Source organism: Diadema antillarum, unplaced genomic scaffold, assembly GCF_040938485.1.
Source record: "Diadema antillarum isolate AM-2024a unplaced genomic scaffold, OU_Dant_1.0 scf00000088, whole genome shotgun sequence".
NCBI classification, from domain to species: Eukaryota; Metazoa; Echinodermata; class Echinoidea; order Diadematoida; family Diadematidae; genus Diadema; species Diadema antillarum.
This window is the reverse complement of record NW_027270977.1, coordinates 666,425-683,051: the sequence shown is the minus strand read 5'-3', so window position 1 is coordinate 683,051 and position 16,627 is coordinate 666,425. Positions and strand designations below refer to the sequence as shown.

Here is a 16,627-nt window from a genome sequence, read left to right as displayed (position 1 = left end):
ACTGACATACAGTAACTTTACAGTGTATGATTGAGGGTGTACGTACCACCTATCGGCACCCTGAATTGCAACTCATTTACTCCGAAAGTATAAAACAAGTTCTTCTAAGTTTTTCTACAAATATGCCGTAAATACTTCAGTTTCGAATCTCATGACTGTCCTATTGATTCTGTAGTTCTGAACCTCCGCTGTAAAGTAACGCAATTTTAGTGCATGCGATGCATGTTCTTCGCGCGGCTGTAAAGCCAAGGGTAGGCCTACCTCACGATCGGCACCCCTCCCTCCATACATGTACACTATAGATCTACATCACATGTAGGTAATACACGTGAAAATCATAGTCGTGCATCATTACTGAACGGAAGTGTAAAGCAAGTGGCCCAATGTTCGCCATCCTAAGCAGCGGAAGCAAAATAGCGTGCATGATCCGAACGCTTGCGCTGCGACCATCGTTCGGCCCCCTGTATGCATTGTTCGGCCCCCTATGTCCGTGGATCAACATGCGCGACGTACGGTGCGCTCGCCCAACCTATGTGAATGTATCAGCGCGCGTGCTACGCACGTACTGTACTATAATGCACTACGAATGCGCGGTACTATCCATGTACTCGCACGCTATGCGAGAGATTCGTTGCATTCACAACACGTTGCGATCGAACACTGGAGATACAGCAAATGCCGGCACGGGTGGCATGCAAAATATAAATATGGCGTAAACGCTCAAGTTATCTCAGAAACGGATGCAATCATGGCTGTAAGTGTACTTGCAGTATAGATTCGATGCCAATAAACAGACTAGTAACTTCAAAACTTGGAATGAAACGAGTCTATATGTGTTGCTATGCAACTTTACTTTACTTACCCGTTGAACTGCTTGTGCGAGTTGACTCGGGAGGGTTCGATTAATGATTTCGGGGGTCTGGTGACATGGCCCACTGTTGTGCACTTCGGAACACGTGTGGAGATAGTTGCATAGTTTGAATTTTGCACTTGATATGCGCCATTTTTTATTCATGAATTTCAGTGAATTTTTATTTGTAAGAGTGGGTGATTCATGGAACCCTGGCGAATCAAGGGCCACTTGCTTTAATTGAAATATGTTTAGTTTGTTTTGTTAGTTTGTTTATGAGTTTGATTTTTGTTTCTTTGTTATTATGCACCTATCAATTGTAAGACCCACTACTAGGTGACCCCCGGGAGATGTCAGTCATGGTCAAAGGAGAGTCCACTTCTTATTTACATGTACACACCCTCCGTCGCCACTTTGGACTCACCATTCAATGAATTATACGCACCCTCCGTCACAATTTGGACTTACCTCCACAGAATTTGACTTTCCATCTTACGCACATCGGGTTTTGGAGGTTTCTTGATGTCTGTAACTTGTGTCTTCTTTATTTTCACTTGCTACACTAAATCTATCAACAGAAAATTTTGACCTTAAAATAACAGTAGTTTTGATATGTAAAAATATCCCTCGTAAATATTTATTGTTGAACATTTTTCCCCTCCAAATTCAAATTCGTCGTTCGAGTACATACGGATTGTGCAGTGCATGCGCGTGAATGTGTGCTGCTGCACGGTTACAACTAATGTGCATGCGCATGCATATTGTACGTTGCGCTATAGCGGGACTACAGCTCTATTTTCAGTGCCAAACCAGCAGCAATCGCAACCGCACGGCACTGCCACACGAAATACATGCACTTTCAAAGATAGCAATCGTGAATAGGTAGGCCTACACTTCGTACATGTACATTCATGTTCAATTGGCTTTGAAAAACTGATGTTTCTTTGAAGTGTATTATTGCATTTGTCAAATATTTGAACTGCAATAGTATTTACTGGTTGTTTTGAAGAGTTCTTGTTCACATGCATTCACTGATTCTACATTCATGTACATGCGTTGATCGACGCGTCCACAGTAATACGGTACCGGTCCTGTGCGTACGTGCGTATGTACAACGCGCGTTCGGTGCTGAAAGTAGTGCCAGCAGTGGACTAAATTGGACGCACATCGGAACCCACCCAGTAAAGAGACTGACATTGCCCCACCATAACGTCTCTGGCGCGACTCACCAAAGGTGTCCTTGACGGTGCCCTGAGTCCATAATTTTGGCGCAAGTACCAGGTATCACCCATGACGCACTTCTCCCGGGGGTCACATAGTGGGTCTTACAATTGACAGGTGCATTATTGTTTGCATAGCTAATAGTAATGGCACTTAATCCCACACATACCTTTTCGTTCTATACGTAATCAGCCATGATAGGTGTCGATGTCAGTAGGTGGTCGATATCAATAGATCGATGCCGATAGGTGGTACCCTTAGACGTTACCATACATGGTGTAGACTGTAGTCTAGAGTCCTACATTGTAAGTAGTCCTCTACGCTGAAGTACCAGGAGGTAGATAGAGTCCCCCCAACTGCGACCAGCCCGAACGCGAGGCCCACTGGCCACAGTATAACTCTGTGAAGGAGTGCCCCAGGGTTACGTCCCCCGTAAACATGCTAAGCTAAGTTACTACTAATCGCAGTTAAATTACTGTATAAGCTGTTAGTGAATTTTCGCCAGGCTGAGGGTTTAATTTTCGCAAATTTCACGAATCACAGTTGGATTGCGAATTGAACAAGATGCAAAATTGTCTCCTTGTGCTTATAAATGCCTAGCAATAGCCCGACCAGAGGCAGTGCGATGTTAAATAGAGCATTAACGTAAGTGTCAGCGTCAATTTGCGATAGACCACACCATCTCAGCAAAAATGTCTATGACCTCGTCATTCGCATAAATATCCGTACACAAAAATTAAACTATATAAACAGTAGTGGAAGTTGGCAGAGTCAAACCTCCAAATTGAAATTCTCAAAAGTATTAATGTTTATGCTGAGAACCACACTCATTTTCTTGTGTAGCCTGTGCAGCAACAGGGCTGTGTGAAGTTAATAGAGCACGGCTGAGAGTGAGAACTGTAGAATCAAGCTACTTGTATGCTGAGTAAATCAAGCCGCCCATAATTCAACCAAAACTTTAAAAATTTGACAGCCTTCTAGTTCTACATGTAGAAATCTGGCTGTGCTTTTGCACACAGTCAAATTTTGACATGGGAGTTTAAATCTTGTGGGTTGGTGCAGGTTTTTTTGTTTTTTGTTTTTACTATAATAATAATACTTATAAATAGGCAAGTCAATTTCTTTTCATCTTACAGTAGGCCCTAGTTACCACCGATACAGTACCTACATGTAAGTAGGCCTAATTGTCATTGCATCAGTTCTCGATTAGTTCTCAGTTCTTACACTGACAGAGACTCCACCCCCTAGCTACCACTACAGCTCTGGCTATCATTCTGTTGTGATTAGCACATAAATACATCCATGGACAAACACGATACTTCAAGGAAGTTAAAGTGATTGACACAACTTTAGTGGCACAGGATGATGAAATGGGCATTTGACAGATTTGTATCTTCAGTTCTATGGAACACAGAATTCTTGTTTTTTTTTTTTCTTTTTTAATTTGTTGAGGACAGGCTGATTTTGGTACAACACGCATTTCCCATACCATAGACACCTGCCTGAGTATACTTGGGAGGACTCGTCTTCAACGAGTTAATGAAATGACCTGGGTATGTAATTGATTTTGCTTATTCGCTATTAAATTATGCGCATTTGTTTGCATGCATTTATTTTGTTTGTTTGTTTGTTTGTTTATACCTACCAGTATAGCAGCAAGGACACATCACCCTTGGCTATCTACTTGATGCACCCATTTTGGAATGCTTGTGTGAAGGTATGTGAAATTCTCTAGAAATATGTCTTCAGATTTGTGTGTGCTTGTTGATGTTTTTTTTTAAAATAAAAATATGACAGTCTGTTTGAACTTTAATCTCTGGTACAAACTGTATTTGCATATAAACATAGTGTATGTCTTCAGGAAAAATGCAAATTTTCCAGAGTATAACCTTTTTCCTTAGAACTTGTATACAAACACGTATCCAAGTTATCCTGTGTATGTCAGGAGGCAATATTTTGGCTTGTAGTGAGTGGGAATAGCAAGTAGATTTTCTTCTTTTTGCGCTAAAAAGTCAAGGTTTATCATGTTTGATATTAACCCTAAAAAGGCTGGGGGGGTTGAATCAACCCCCCCTCCACATTTTTCGCGACCATTCTACTGCACGAAAATTTTTGACTGCGCCAATAGAATACATAAGAAATTAATTTTGATACCACATTTTTTTTTAAGTACATTGTTAGGAATGCAACAAGAAACTATGTCACCAAAAATTAGGATGCTATTAGCTTTATTTTCTGAATTAGAGTAAAATTTATGATTTCACGCATATTAACTATAAAATATAAAAAAATGAAAAATTTTTTTTTTCTTTTATAGTTTTTAAAAGTAGATTATGCAGCAAGTAATGTGTGAACCAATTTTCAGGGCAATTGCGCGATCGACGGCCGAGATCTCGGGGTGGGGGGGGGGGGGGGGGGGGGTTCGAATCAACCCTCCCACGGCCACAGAACAGGTCAAAAAGCCTGGCCTGGTTAGGGTTTTAAGGTGGAAACTTTGATATGATTAATGTTATTGTGAGGATTACCTGCTCAAGAAAAAAAGTATGTACATGTAAGCAGGGAATTTCAATCTTTCATTGTCTTGTGTAGTTCAGAAACAAAGTTTTCTGTCTCTAATACTTTTTGACTGATAATGCCAACTCGGCAATAACCCCAAGAAATATTGTGAATAGCCACCCTACAAGCAGAGGGATGGTGGAGATTGAATGATCGCGTGTTTCACTCTGGTTGTTGTTACAGCTGTACCCGTTGTGGATTGCCCCCAACCTCCTCACCCTCCTGGGATTCCTCTTTCAATTGGCTCTCTTCCTCCTCCTGGCCTTCTATGACTGGGACTACTTCAGTAACAACAGGACCCTGACGGATTACCCCCCTGTCCCCAACTGGGTCTGGTTCGTTGCCTCGGCCTGCCAGTTCCTTGGCCACACCCTAGGTAGGAAGAAAGACGCCGTTTGAACAGACTCTGTTGGCACAGTGATTGCGGTCATTGCTCGTGGGGAGTTTGGAATTATATTTTTTTCTTTATTTGTTTTCAAAACAGAAAGGAAACAATCTATTTACAGTTTGCATCTACCAGGTAAACTTTATTTTTCCCTTTTGTGTACCAACCAGTTGGAGATTTGTTTGTTTAATTTTTTTCATGATAGTATAGTAAAACCTTGTAATTGCATAACTTTCTCAGAATTGCATGTTAGAATTGTAAGTCCAGAGTTTTTGAAATTGCTACTCTTTTATTTTCCTGAAGTTTCAAACTCTATTTATCAAAACCAAATGGAACATACAGTCGTGCTGACTTGCGCTTCAAGATTCTTGTGTCACAAGTATTTTTGAAAAGTTACTATATGATTAAACCGTTGAGGATGAGTCCTGAGTGTACCCCGGCAAGTGTCTATAGGAAATGCGTGTTGTAGTAAAATCAGCTCATCCTCAATGGGATAACTATGATTTATGTTAAGATTCAAAAAGCAGTAGACTTAATGCATTCATATGAATATAACATATCTTTTAGATGGCACTGATGGCAAGCAAGCGAGGCGCACTGGCTCCAGTACGCCATTGGGGGAGCTGTTCGACCATGGCAGCGACAGCATCCTGGCCACCCTCCTGCCCATCGGACTCTTCTCGATCTTCGGCAAGGGTCTGGAAGACTATGGCGGGACCTCCTGGATATTCTACGCTGTCCAGTGGCACATCATCACGGCTTTCTTCATGTCACACTGGGAGAAGTACTTGACTGGCGTCCTCTTTCTCCCTTGGAGCTACGACTTCAGCCAGCTTGTGAGTGGTGTTGAATTTTGAATGGGTGGATGGATGAATGAAGGAAGGAAGGAAGGAATGTATGAGTTTAATGAATGAAATTCATTCATTATACTCATACAGGTATCTATTCACTCATTCCTTCTTTCCTTGATTTAATGTGTGGGTTAGTTGATGAATGAATGAATCATTGAATGAAATTCATGAAATTCTTTCGTCAAGGTGTTTTCATTGCAACTGATTAACAAATTGCCCTACATCGACGTAAATAAGCACTGAATTGATCAGTGTTTAGTAGTAGCCATGGTGAAAAATCAAGGGCGTACATACTCGAGCGGGATTCGAACCTACGACCTCCTGATCACTGGACAGGCGTCATCTCCACTAGACCACCGTGCTTTCGCCGACAGCAAGTGTTGGTTCTGATCCTTATGAATAATTGTTGAGTTTGTTAATGAATAGATGATTCACCTGTATCCATTTTTTATATTGGGAAATGAGGCGATTTTCAGCATTGTGTGTGGAAATGAGCTGCTTGGCGGAGATCTGCGCTGTCTAAGTGCTTTTCTAGTTATTATTATTATCATCATCATCATCATCATCATCAGTAGTAGTGGTCGTAATAGTAGTATATTTTATCATAGTCATTATCGTTCGTACATAATAATTTATATGACTGTTGATCTATTGGTTTATACAGTATGTGCTCCTATCCCAACAGGCTATTGCAGTGGTGTACTTCTTGACTGGTCTGTATGGATATGAGATTTGGAAAATCACTCTTCCCTATGGGTTTCAGTTCAACTATTTCTTCCTGAGCTTGGTTTGCAGTGAGTATTCGTTTAAAAATCTTTATCGATTCTTTCCAAGGAAGCGTTTCTTTCTCTTTCTTTTTTTTTGTTTTATTTTCAAAGCCGCAGTATCATGGACAGACATTAGGAATGGACCACAGTGACAAAAGATAAGGTTTATGGAACAAACTCTGTGTTAGCTTTTACAGTTAAGTTGCACAACATGAGTTCACAAAGTTTTGGTGTGTTAGGCATATTATACAAGTAAGATGGTATCCCATGAAGAGCAGCTTTAATGATGTATTGTTGATTGCTACACTAGGCAGTGTTTCCCTAGAAAGGTGACAGTTTCTGAAGTGAAAATAGATCAAAGTATTGTCATGAAAATGGGATATTACCAGGTAGTAATTGTTTGCAGACTTGTGGGTCATGAGGTCAGAGGGCTAGGGTCAAAGGTCAAGTGAAAATGCTCAAATTCCCAAATACTTGCTCTTGTTAGCAATTGAGCCATCCATCCAAATGAAACCTAGTTCAAGAAAAGTGAACACTCAGCACATTTGTGACAAAGTATGTCACTTCCGTTTTTTGCCAATTATGTGAAACGAGTCTGATATTGTCAAGACGTCCTGTATACCTACTACTGTAGGAGAACATATGCGATATGGTGGAGGCATACCAGTCGCCATAGCAGTATTTCTAGTTTATAAGATGATGTTCTGATCACTGACTATGATTCACTCCCACGATGGAACAGACGCCAATTCATACTTCTGCTTGTTTGCCAAAATGGCATTTGGTAAGACTTTCACCGTATGTTTTGTCAGGCTTGGTGCGTAGGTACAGTAGTTAGGTGGTATTAAAGAATCTACAGCTTTTGCTGCAGGATTAACTTGTGATGGTACTGGTAAAGTCTTTGTGTCATACACAGGTCCCTGCAAATGTTACTTGGTGTCAGCCTTGATCTTTTGCTTTCAGGGAGAGCGAGGATTTATTCTCTTATTGCTTTATAATCCTGTCCTCTTTATGTATCTCAATGAATGTACGGATTTGGGGATGATCTGTTAGTTTTGAATATTGGAAGGTAATGTGTCACATTAACTGTGTGTGTGTGTGTGTGTGCAACATTTGCACAAAATCACACTTAAAACCAAGTAGGAAGATGCCACGGTACATTGAAGCATCATGATGAAAGCTTTTGACACAAAGTGTGCATGACAGCAAAGCTGGCAGTGCTCTCTACATCGTTGCTGTGATGCATTTCCAGAATAAACACCACTACAAAAAGTTACATGTTTTCCTCAAATGCATTGCTCATTTATTGCAAAATAATGTGGCACACAAATAATTAGTAAACAATAATAATATACATTCTCGCATAGAGCATATCACTGTGAGAGTCTCAGTGTCCTCAGACACTAAAAGGAAAAAGAAAAAGAAAAAAAAGTGTTTTTTGTGTTTGTTTTTGTTTTTTTAAAGGCATGTTTGTATGATTTTCTAAATTTGGTGTTCAAATGTGACTTCTGGTCCTGACCGCTCATTTTTACTCTTTACCACTGTGGGAATAAAGTGTGATTCTGCTGATCTACATTGTACAGGGGACTCCTATAATAACGATGTCCTCGGGACTGGCAGCTTTCTTTTGTTATTTTATCACAGTCCTTTTGGTAAAGCTGAACAGACAACTAAATGTATGTAAAAATATGTAGATAATAATATTTGGACCTGAATATTTACTTTATTGCTTCAAGAATTTTGTTATAACGGGAGTGGACTGTTTCTGAACAATAAAATGCAATGTATCACTGTAGATGTGATATAAATTATCATTTTGGACCTGAATTTTTACATTTGACACTGTTACAACTTACTAGTCATCATAGATCTGTGAAAAGATACAAACACACACACAAAATGTATGCTCCAGCATAAACCCAATTCAGTCTCAAGAACAGAAAATTATGTCTTTAAGGTTTCAGCTCCTGCTTTTTTATGCAGCAATTGAGCTAAATGCCAATTATAATTAAGAAGGTGTTAGTGGAGCAATTGGAATGTGTAAAGTGTGGGGATTTTCTATGAAAATGCATGGAGAAGGTAATGCTTTATGCCACTTTGTGTCTTTAGCAGTGCATGTTCCATAGATGTAGGAAAAGCTGTAGTGAATAGCTTATATCTCCTTAGGAATATTCCTGCATGGTATTGACTACAAAGATGCCATTTATACTTCTGCATATATGCCATATGTTCCACAAATTTGAAAATTTTTTGAAATGGGCCTTATTTTTCATTAATTTTGCACAAGATAATTTTATGAGTGGTTGAATTTGCCATCAAGAACCACATTGATACAGAGTGAGAGACGAGTATTATGACTTTTCAAAGGAAATCGTTAGCTATATGTCACCTTGAGGGGAACATAGGAAGCATCGGTATTCAGTAATATGGGGTCAACTTTTTCGCAAGTTGTAAATTTGGGTAATATCAGTTGAGTCGCAAAATTCACGAAGACACGAAAACACTGAACTATACTGCATATACACAGGCATGATGCTTTGATGGTTTGATCTCAGGTGAACTACATATCAGGGGTACGTACATGATATCAGGGGTATGCGTAGAGTGAAGGTGAGGCCCTACCTTTAGTCAACATGTTAGTTTAAAAAGCAACAACTTTGGAAACATGTGCCATTTAGCATTGTGCATTTGTAAAATAGAAAAATCAGCTGTTGATTTGATAGAGTGTAAGTGATGTATGTAAAGAGGTATTACGGTGGACAACTGTTTACACCAAGTTTCTCTTCATGTTATTGTAAAAATATAATGTGATCTCTGTTGAGATATGTTGTTGTTTTGATTGTACCGGAGCCCTGCCGGGTGGGCAATTTGATTTCCTAATCTAATTACTTACATTTAAATACAAAACATACAATACTATATTTTAACTACAACCAACATTTATTATATTTAGAAATAATACTTATACATCAAATGATCACAGGACATAAAGTGGATAGGTTTTATGGAAAAAACAGATCTCGCCTGCCGACTCCTGTGCCGGAGGACAAGGTTGTGTTGGGATATTATGCTTTAGATTTTAGACGCGCGGACGTTCAAAGGAAAAAAACATGATCTGAGCGTGCGCAGAAGCGCGGGTCAAGTTGATGCACGCTACTGCGCACGCTCAGATCATGTTTTTTTCCCTCTGAACGGCCGCGCGTCTAAAATTTAAAGCTCCCTATTATGCTTCACTCTGACTTTAACCACTGAACTCTATATAGTGGAAGGGGCGCAGCGCGCACTACACACTGAAAAGCCACTACGCTCGTGTTGCAGTAGTGTGGGTACAAGTTTGAAGTCACCGGAAGTCCAGGCCGGTGGCGGCCATTTTGGGACTTTGCTGTGGGGCACCAATAAGGTGCCAAGTGTCACTTGGCTATTTCGTTACAAAATGAGTACTTTTGTCTACAAAATGTCATTTTGAAATCAATCATTTCGTTGAAGAAATGTTCATTTTGTCATAAAACCAGTTGTTTTGTTAGCACTGTTCATTTTGGTGACTAGAGAGCCATTTCGTAATGAAATAGCCCATGCGATACTTGGTGCCCCATAATTTACATCGAAGTGACTTTCCACTGAGGAACACACGCTTCTTCTATGTATCCTCTGGACAACAGTAGCGTATAGTAAAGTGGACGGGGCCTCAAGGTGGAGTCCTAAAATGGCAGCGCCAACTAAAGCAAAGCGCTGGCTTCAAGCACTGCGCGTAACGTCACTTCCACTATAGAGTTCAGTGACTTTAACCCTTACTGAGCGTTGTTCGCTGATTGGCCTGCTTGCTGGAGTGCTTTCTATTGGCACAAATGTCTTGAAAATAACTGTCAATCAATTGACGGAGATTTCCTAATTCCACAGTCCCTATTGTGACACCATAGCCAGCCTGTTGGACTGTGGCCATTACTACACTTACATAGGTGACCTTGCTACTGGTATCTATAACTACATCACGTTTGGATGGATTACTAAATGCTGAGGAAATAGCTTGAGAAGGTTAAGCTAAATTCACATAAAGGGTCAGGTCTAAATTTGTAGCAGAGCAGCTACCTAGCAATAATGACATGTATGGGGTGGGGACCACTTGTGGGACTGAATTATTTCTAAAATCGCATTAATATTTAATATATGAATCAGTGGGTTAGTGTTGAGGTGAGGACATCATCACCTATGTGTGTTTGTGTGTGTTCAATGAATAGAGGAGAATAGGAAATTTTCTTTTTTTGCGAAAAATGTTTTAAGATTATCCAAGATATTAATGTAGAGCATCGTATGTTGAGAATTTTTAGATCAAGGTGATATTATTTCAGTATGTCTTTTTTTTAATTCCTTTTGTACCTGAAAGTGACTTATTAAAGTCATTGTCTACCTGCCTAAATGGGGGGGGGGGGGGGGGGGGGGGGGAGGGTAGGCAAAGAACAAAATGTCAGAAGGTCCACAAACAAAAGGGTAGGCAATAAAAAAACCCAAAACAAAGCACAGGCTATAATGAAGTGAAGTTACTTTATGTCTTTCCATCCTGCCCTTGATTGCCTTTGAAAGAATTCCTAATGATGGGAACTTCCTTTAAAAATCAGAGAGCTCATTGTCAACTCGCTAATCGAGCAGGTCAATGTCTTTCCATCAAGATAATTGTCACCTATTGATAAGACAGCTGATAGCCGAGGCAGTGGACCCATCAAATCCCAGTGAAATTTTTGATTCAGATTTTTTTTAAAAAATCCAGATTCCAGGCAGATTCCGGCCCTTTCAGGATTAAAGAAAGAAAAGACCCCCTTTAGATAAGAACTACTAATAGCTAATTTGTTGAAGTATGTATTCTATCACTGTGGCGCCAACAAACAGTGATAAATGCCAAGTGTGGTTTAAAGAAAAAAAGAAGAAAATGTGTCTCATGATTCTTGGTGTTTTCTAATGTGCAGCATCAACTTTCCATAAAGATAATTTACTCATGCAACATTCCCTTTGTATGACATCTTTTGGTGTGGAACTTGACATATCCTTGTGTCATCAACAAGGGTTATCCTTTTTATAGCTGTTATGGAAGTTTCCTTTATAAATATCTTTACTACATAGAAAGCACAAAGTTGACATGAGATCAATTTTGCACACACACATTTAGCATGATGATTTACTGTCAAGACCACACTCGCATCCAAGAAAGAATACATGTACATTGTACATGGTGTACTGTGAAACCACCTGCCACGAAACGTTCCCTCACCATGGAAACTGTCAAAGAATGCCTAGTTTACTGTCGCTTATGATGCGCATCAAGCCTCTGGTTACACAGCACATCAATTTCTATTGATGGGAAGCCATAATAATATTGATATTTATGGAAAGAACACGGTGATGTGCTCTAATATCTTCTGTTTTCTCTTCCGTCTGCTTAATTTACAGTTGGTGCTGTATTCACATCTATTCCTCAGAGCATCTACAACATCTACAGGTAATGTAATATTCATTGATAGAGATGTATTTCACATTGAATGCCCATATAAGTTTCCATATGAATTTGAACTAGAGTGTGCTGACCAAATTTGTTTGGCGATGAAAGTGTAATAGTAGCTCTGTATGATAGCACTTTATAGAATTGCAGCCATGTAGGTGACTGTCTTTTCACTAGACCTCATAGCCACTCTCTTCCTTGTGTCTCCTCTGATTTAAAGGGAAGATAAACCGCAAGAACAATGTGGATTGAGTGAAAGCAGCAACATTAGTAGAACACATCAGTGAAAGTTTGAAGAAAATCGGACAATCGATGCAAAAGTTATGAATTTTTAAAGTTTTGGTGTTTGAACCGCTGGATGAGGAGACTACTAGAGGTTATGACGTATGAGTGGACAACAATACCCAGAAAATATAAAGAAAATACTACAAAAATCAATTTTTCATGAAAATTAAAAATTCCATCAACTTGATATTGACATATGTTAAGGGTAGCAATTATTCCCCCTGCTTTCTGAAAGCGGTTGGTCCACTGCTCTTTCATAATTCTAGAAAAGTGAATATTTGTTGAATTTCCATTATATTTTCTTCGTATTGTTGTCCACTCATACGTCATATCCTGTAGTAGTCTCCTCATCCAGCGGTTCCAACACCAAAACTTTAAAAATTAATAACTTTTGCATCGATTATCCGATTTTCCTCAAACTTTTACTGATGTGTTCTACTAATGTTGCTGCTTTCACTCAATCCACATTGCTCTTTGGGTTTACCTTCCCTTTAAAATCAGGGCCTATGCAACAGATACAGGGAAGCAGCGTTCCCTGAGGGAAGCTCTTGATCCGGCCATCCCCCTGGTGGTCCTCTTTGTGACCTGCACCCTCTGGGCCTACTTCTCCCCCTCCAACATCCTGGAGTACCACACCCGCAGCTTCCTCCTCATGCTCTCCGTCATCTTCTCGAACATCACGGTGAGTTTTGTCCCACGGTGTTCCTCCCTAGAAGAGGCTTCTGACCACACTTGGACTTGTTCTTCAACCCTTTACTGTAAACGTCGATATTTTTGCGCTATTAATTTCTCGTGTTGAGATGCTCAAAAACATTTGAATTCACGCTGTGCAAATATCAACCCATTCAAAATGTGCAGATAAAATTGTGAAGATATTTTTGTGGGGTTTTGGAATTTGTGCTAGCCAACTGTAGCGCAGAATGCATGAAAATTAAAGAGACTGTACAGTACTGGTTGAGGTGAGGATTCAGCTTGTAACGTTTTGCGAGATATTTAGAAACCACTCTATGAAATGTGTAAGAGCATGGCTTGCAATTCTAAGGGGAATCAAAAGTTTATTTGATGAAAATCGGTGTTGAAATGACTGAGATATCTAAAAACAAAGAAAAACAAAGAAATCCTAATAAAAGTCGTGGCCTGTCAATTTTATTAGGATCGCTTTTTTTTTTTGGGGGGGGGGTATCTCAGCCATTTCAAGGCCAATTTTCATCAAATATTAAATCCTTCTTGAAATTAAATATTCTTTCATATTTCATAAGAGGTTTCTCATTATCTCACCAAAAATGTTATAAAACTGAATCCTCACCTCAACCAGTACTGTACAGTCCCTTTAAAGTGGAAGGCTAGTAACTGATAAGTGGGAATCAGTGGAAATGCTGGGAGATGATTGTTCCAATCCTTATGGGATTCATTCAAGAGTTCATTGTATATCTATTGTTGTGTGAAAATGATTTGCTTCAGAATGGTCTCATATTCAAGTAATGTGTAGTTTAATGCTTCCAGGTTAGCGTCCCTGGTCAGTGAGGGAGCATTAATCTGCACATTACTTGAATATGAGACCGGTCTGAAGCAAATCATTTTCACACAACAATAGATATACAATGAACTCTTGAATGAATCCCATAAGGATTGGAACAATCATCTCCCAGCATTTCCACCGGTTCCCACTGATCAGTTACTAGCCTTCTCCTTTAATGTACTGCAAAAATTTCTGCGTTTTGATTATTGGTCTGCGTTTTGATTATTGGTCTGTGCGCATAGCCCTAACAATTTGTGCACAATTTGTCGTGTTAAAATGCCTCCTCCACCCTCCTTGACTTTGTATTGTATGTGCCAAATAGGTAATACTTTCATACTACATATTAAATAACCTTGATAAATCAAGCAGTCGTAATCTAGACAAATGTGTTTATGATTATATGATTACAGTAATATAATCATAAATGGTAAATCAAGTGAAATTACAACAACTCACTCGAAGATGAATTGTTATGTTTCTTCAACAGTTTTTTGACTTTCAAAATATGGTTTCATTATATCCATGCCAAGGGTGTTATACTTTACGATGTGTAGTACATACATTCTCCCAACTATGCCATCTGTAGCTTTTCATCGTGATTGGTGTTTATTATGTTCTTAAGCCCATTGTAGGTTTGCAGTAAGCTTCAATCTTTTGTCACATTATCTTCTATTACTCCAGATTAAAGTTATTCTCATGAACTTCATTATTTTTCAGGTTCGTCTCATCATCAGCCAGATGTCAGACACGCTCGCCTCGGCCCATAATTTCCTCAATATCCTGCTCGTAGCGGCTGCATTTGTGTCGTGTGTCATGGGCGTTGGCGAGTATGAAGTCCATATATTGTACGCCCTGTTTGGATTTTCCACCGTAGCGCACCTCCACTATGCAGTAACAGTTGTAAGTCACAGTGTCATAGTTAGCAATGTTTGTATTCCGATAACTTCAAAATTTGGAACTTTCAAGCAATATTTCTTCTTTTTTTTCTTGAGCGATGTCAAATTTCAGTGCACTTTGTTCTGTTTATACTTTTGCATGTTTGAGTGCGTCTTTCCGTATAGAGTTGGATGTCTTTCAAAATATGCGTACTGGTTGTGTTGTTGCTTTTTTGCCATTGTTCAGTCAAACATGGAATTCGTGTTCATGGCAGCATGGTAAAATATTCCACATTTAGAGTGGTCAAGGAGTAATACTAAATTCAGTGTCAATGATTTAGGAGTGCTGCAGGCCTTGTGGTTAGGTGCAAGTGTCTGCCTCAGGCAGTCAAATTCGGACCATCCACCACATGGCTACAGTTTTTATTCAAGTGACTACTGCAAAAGTGGAAATTTTTGCAGTGTGGAAATTTTCGCGCATTTCGCACAACCAGACGCTAGCGGGAAAATAAAAGCGTGCGAATATTTTTGCATGCCATATGTTCCAGTAGCTAATGTCCCGATTCCGCGGAATTAAAAACACAAGAAATCCATCTTACCCGGCCGAGCACGAAAAATTATTCGCGCGAAAAATATCCACTTTTACAGTAACTGTACCTGCCTATCATATGCTTTACAGCTCTGTTTAATTATTTAAATGTAACTGGTTCTTTGTTAGATTCTGTTTTGATATCTACTTGTCGAGTTGTAAGGTGTGATTGTGCATGCTTAAAAACAAAATGATAAAAAAAAAAGTTATCTCTTTGGATATAAGATAAAAGACAAAAATATGCTGGCTTGTTTTGCAGGTGTCCCAGCTGTGCGATCACTTCAACATCTATGCATTCTCCATCACGTCCCGGCCTAGACAGAAGAATCACGTCAAATGAGACGGTTACCAGGCCGATGGTTACCAGGCCAACGGCTCTCCTCCCCCTCCCCCTCCCCCAGTGCGTCAAGGTGAGCTGGAGAACTGAAATTTCCTCCATCTGTTGTGACTCTTAGGGATTTGCATGGCTTGCTGCGACGGAGGAGAAGGATCAATACTATGATAGCCTGGTCATTCCTGTGGACTTTGACCATACTGACCACTGACCTGCTGACAACTGAGGGACATTTGCCTGGCTTTATTTTTCATTCTGCCTTCCTGGCCTGCTGTTTTGAACAGGCCTGCATATTGTTTTTGTTTGTTTGTTTTTTATATCCAAATTTTGTCATGCCAAATAGTGTTGCATATAAACCACTATTATTCGTTCATAAACATTGTACTTTATACGCCATGTATTTCACGAGACTGTACATTTCACAAATATAAACTTGTTAGATAATTACATGAATGGATAGATAATAGAAATAATAGATAGATCAAGAAAGAGTGGAATGAGTGAAATTTTCACAAATTGGAGCCGACGGCCTTTTTTCGCGGCATGAAATCTTTGTGCGTTACCTCTAACATTCAGTGCGTATAGTGTAGACAAGAACTCTCACATACATTTTATTTCTCGAATCTTGGCTCTGGCAAAATTTGCGAAATAAAAATGAAAATTCCTCGTTTTACAGTAGCCTTTTCCTATCTTGGAGACAATATACAATTTATTTAAGGCATATGAGGTAATATTGCAATAAAATGTTAAGCAGTGAATGTCAGTGAACTTGCAAAAACTGTTAACCCATTCCATACTGAATTCTGAAATCCCCATAGACTTAATACACAGGCCACCAGGTTCCCGTATGGAACGGTTAATGTAATCCAGTGTGAAATATATGGTATGTACCTCATTTAATAGCACA

General features: G+C 39.5%; 1 protein-coding gene across 1 annotated transcript; it reads left to right on the top strand.

Annotated features, from left to right (window-relative positions):
* Positions 1-748: 748 nt before the first annotated feature.
* Positions 749-16,030, top strand: LOC139718085 (ethanolaminephosphotransferase 1-like). Its single transcript, XM_071629576.1, has 9 exons — positions 749-754; positions 3,720-3,788; positions 4,811-5,003; positions 5,580-5,848; positions 6,549-6,657; positions 12,070-12,118; positions 12,905-13,085; positions 14,640-14,822; positions 15,646-16,030. The coding sequence occupies exons 1-9, from the start codon at positions 749-751 to the stop codon at positions 15,724-15,726; spliced, it is 1,140 nt and encodes a 379-aa protein (XP_071485677.1). The 3' UTR covers positions 15,727-16,030.
* Positions 16,031-16,627: the final 597 nt, after the last annotated feature.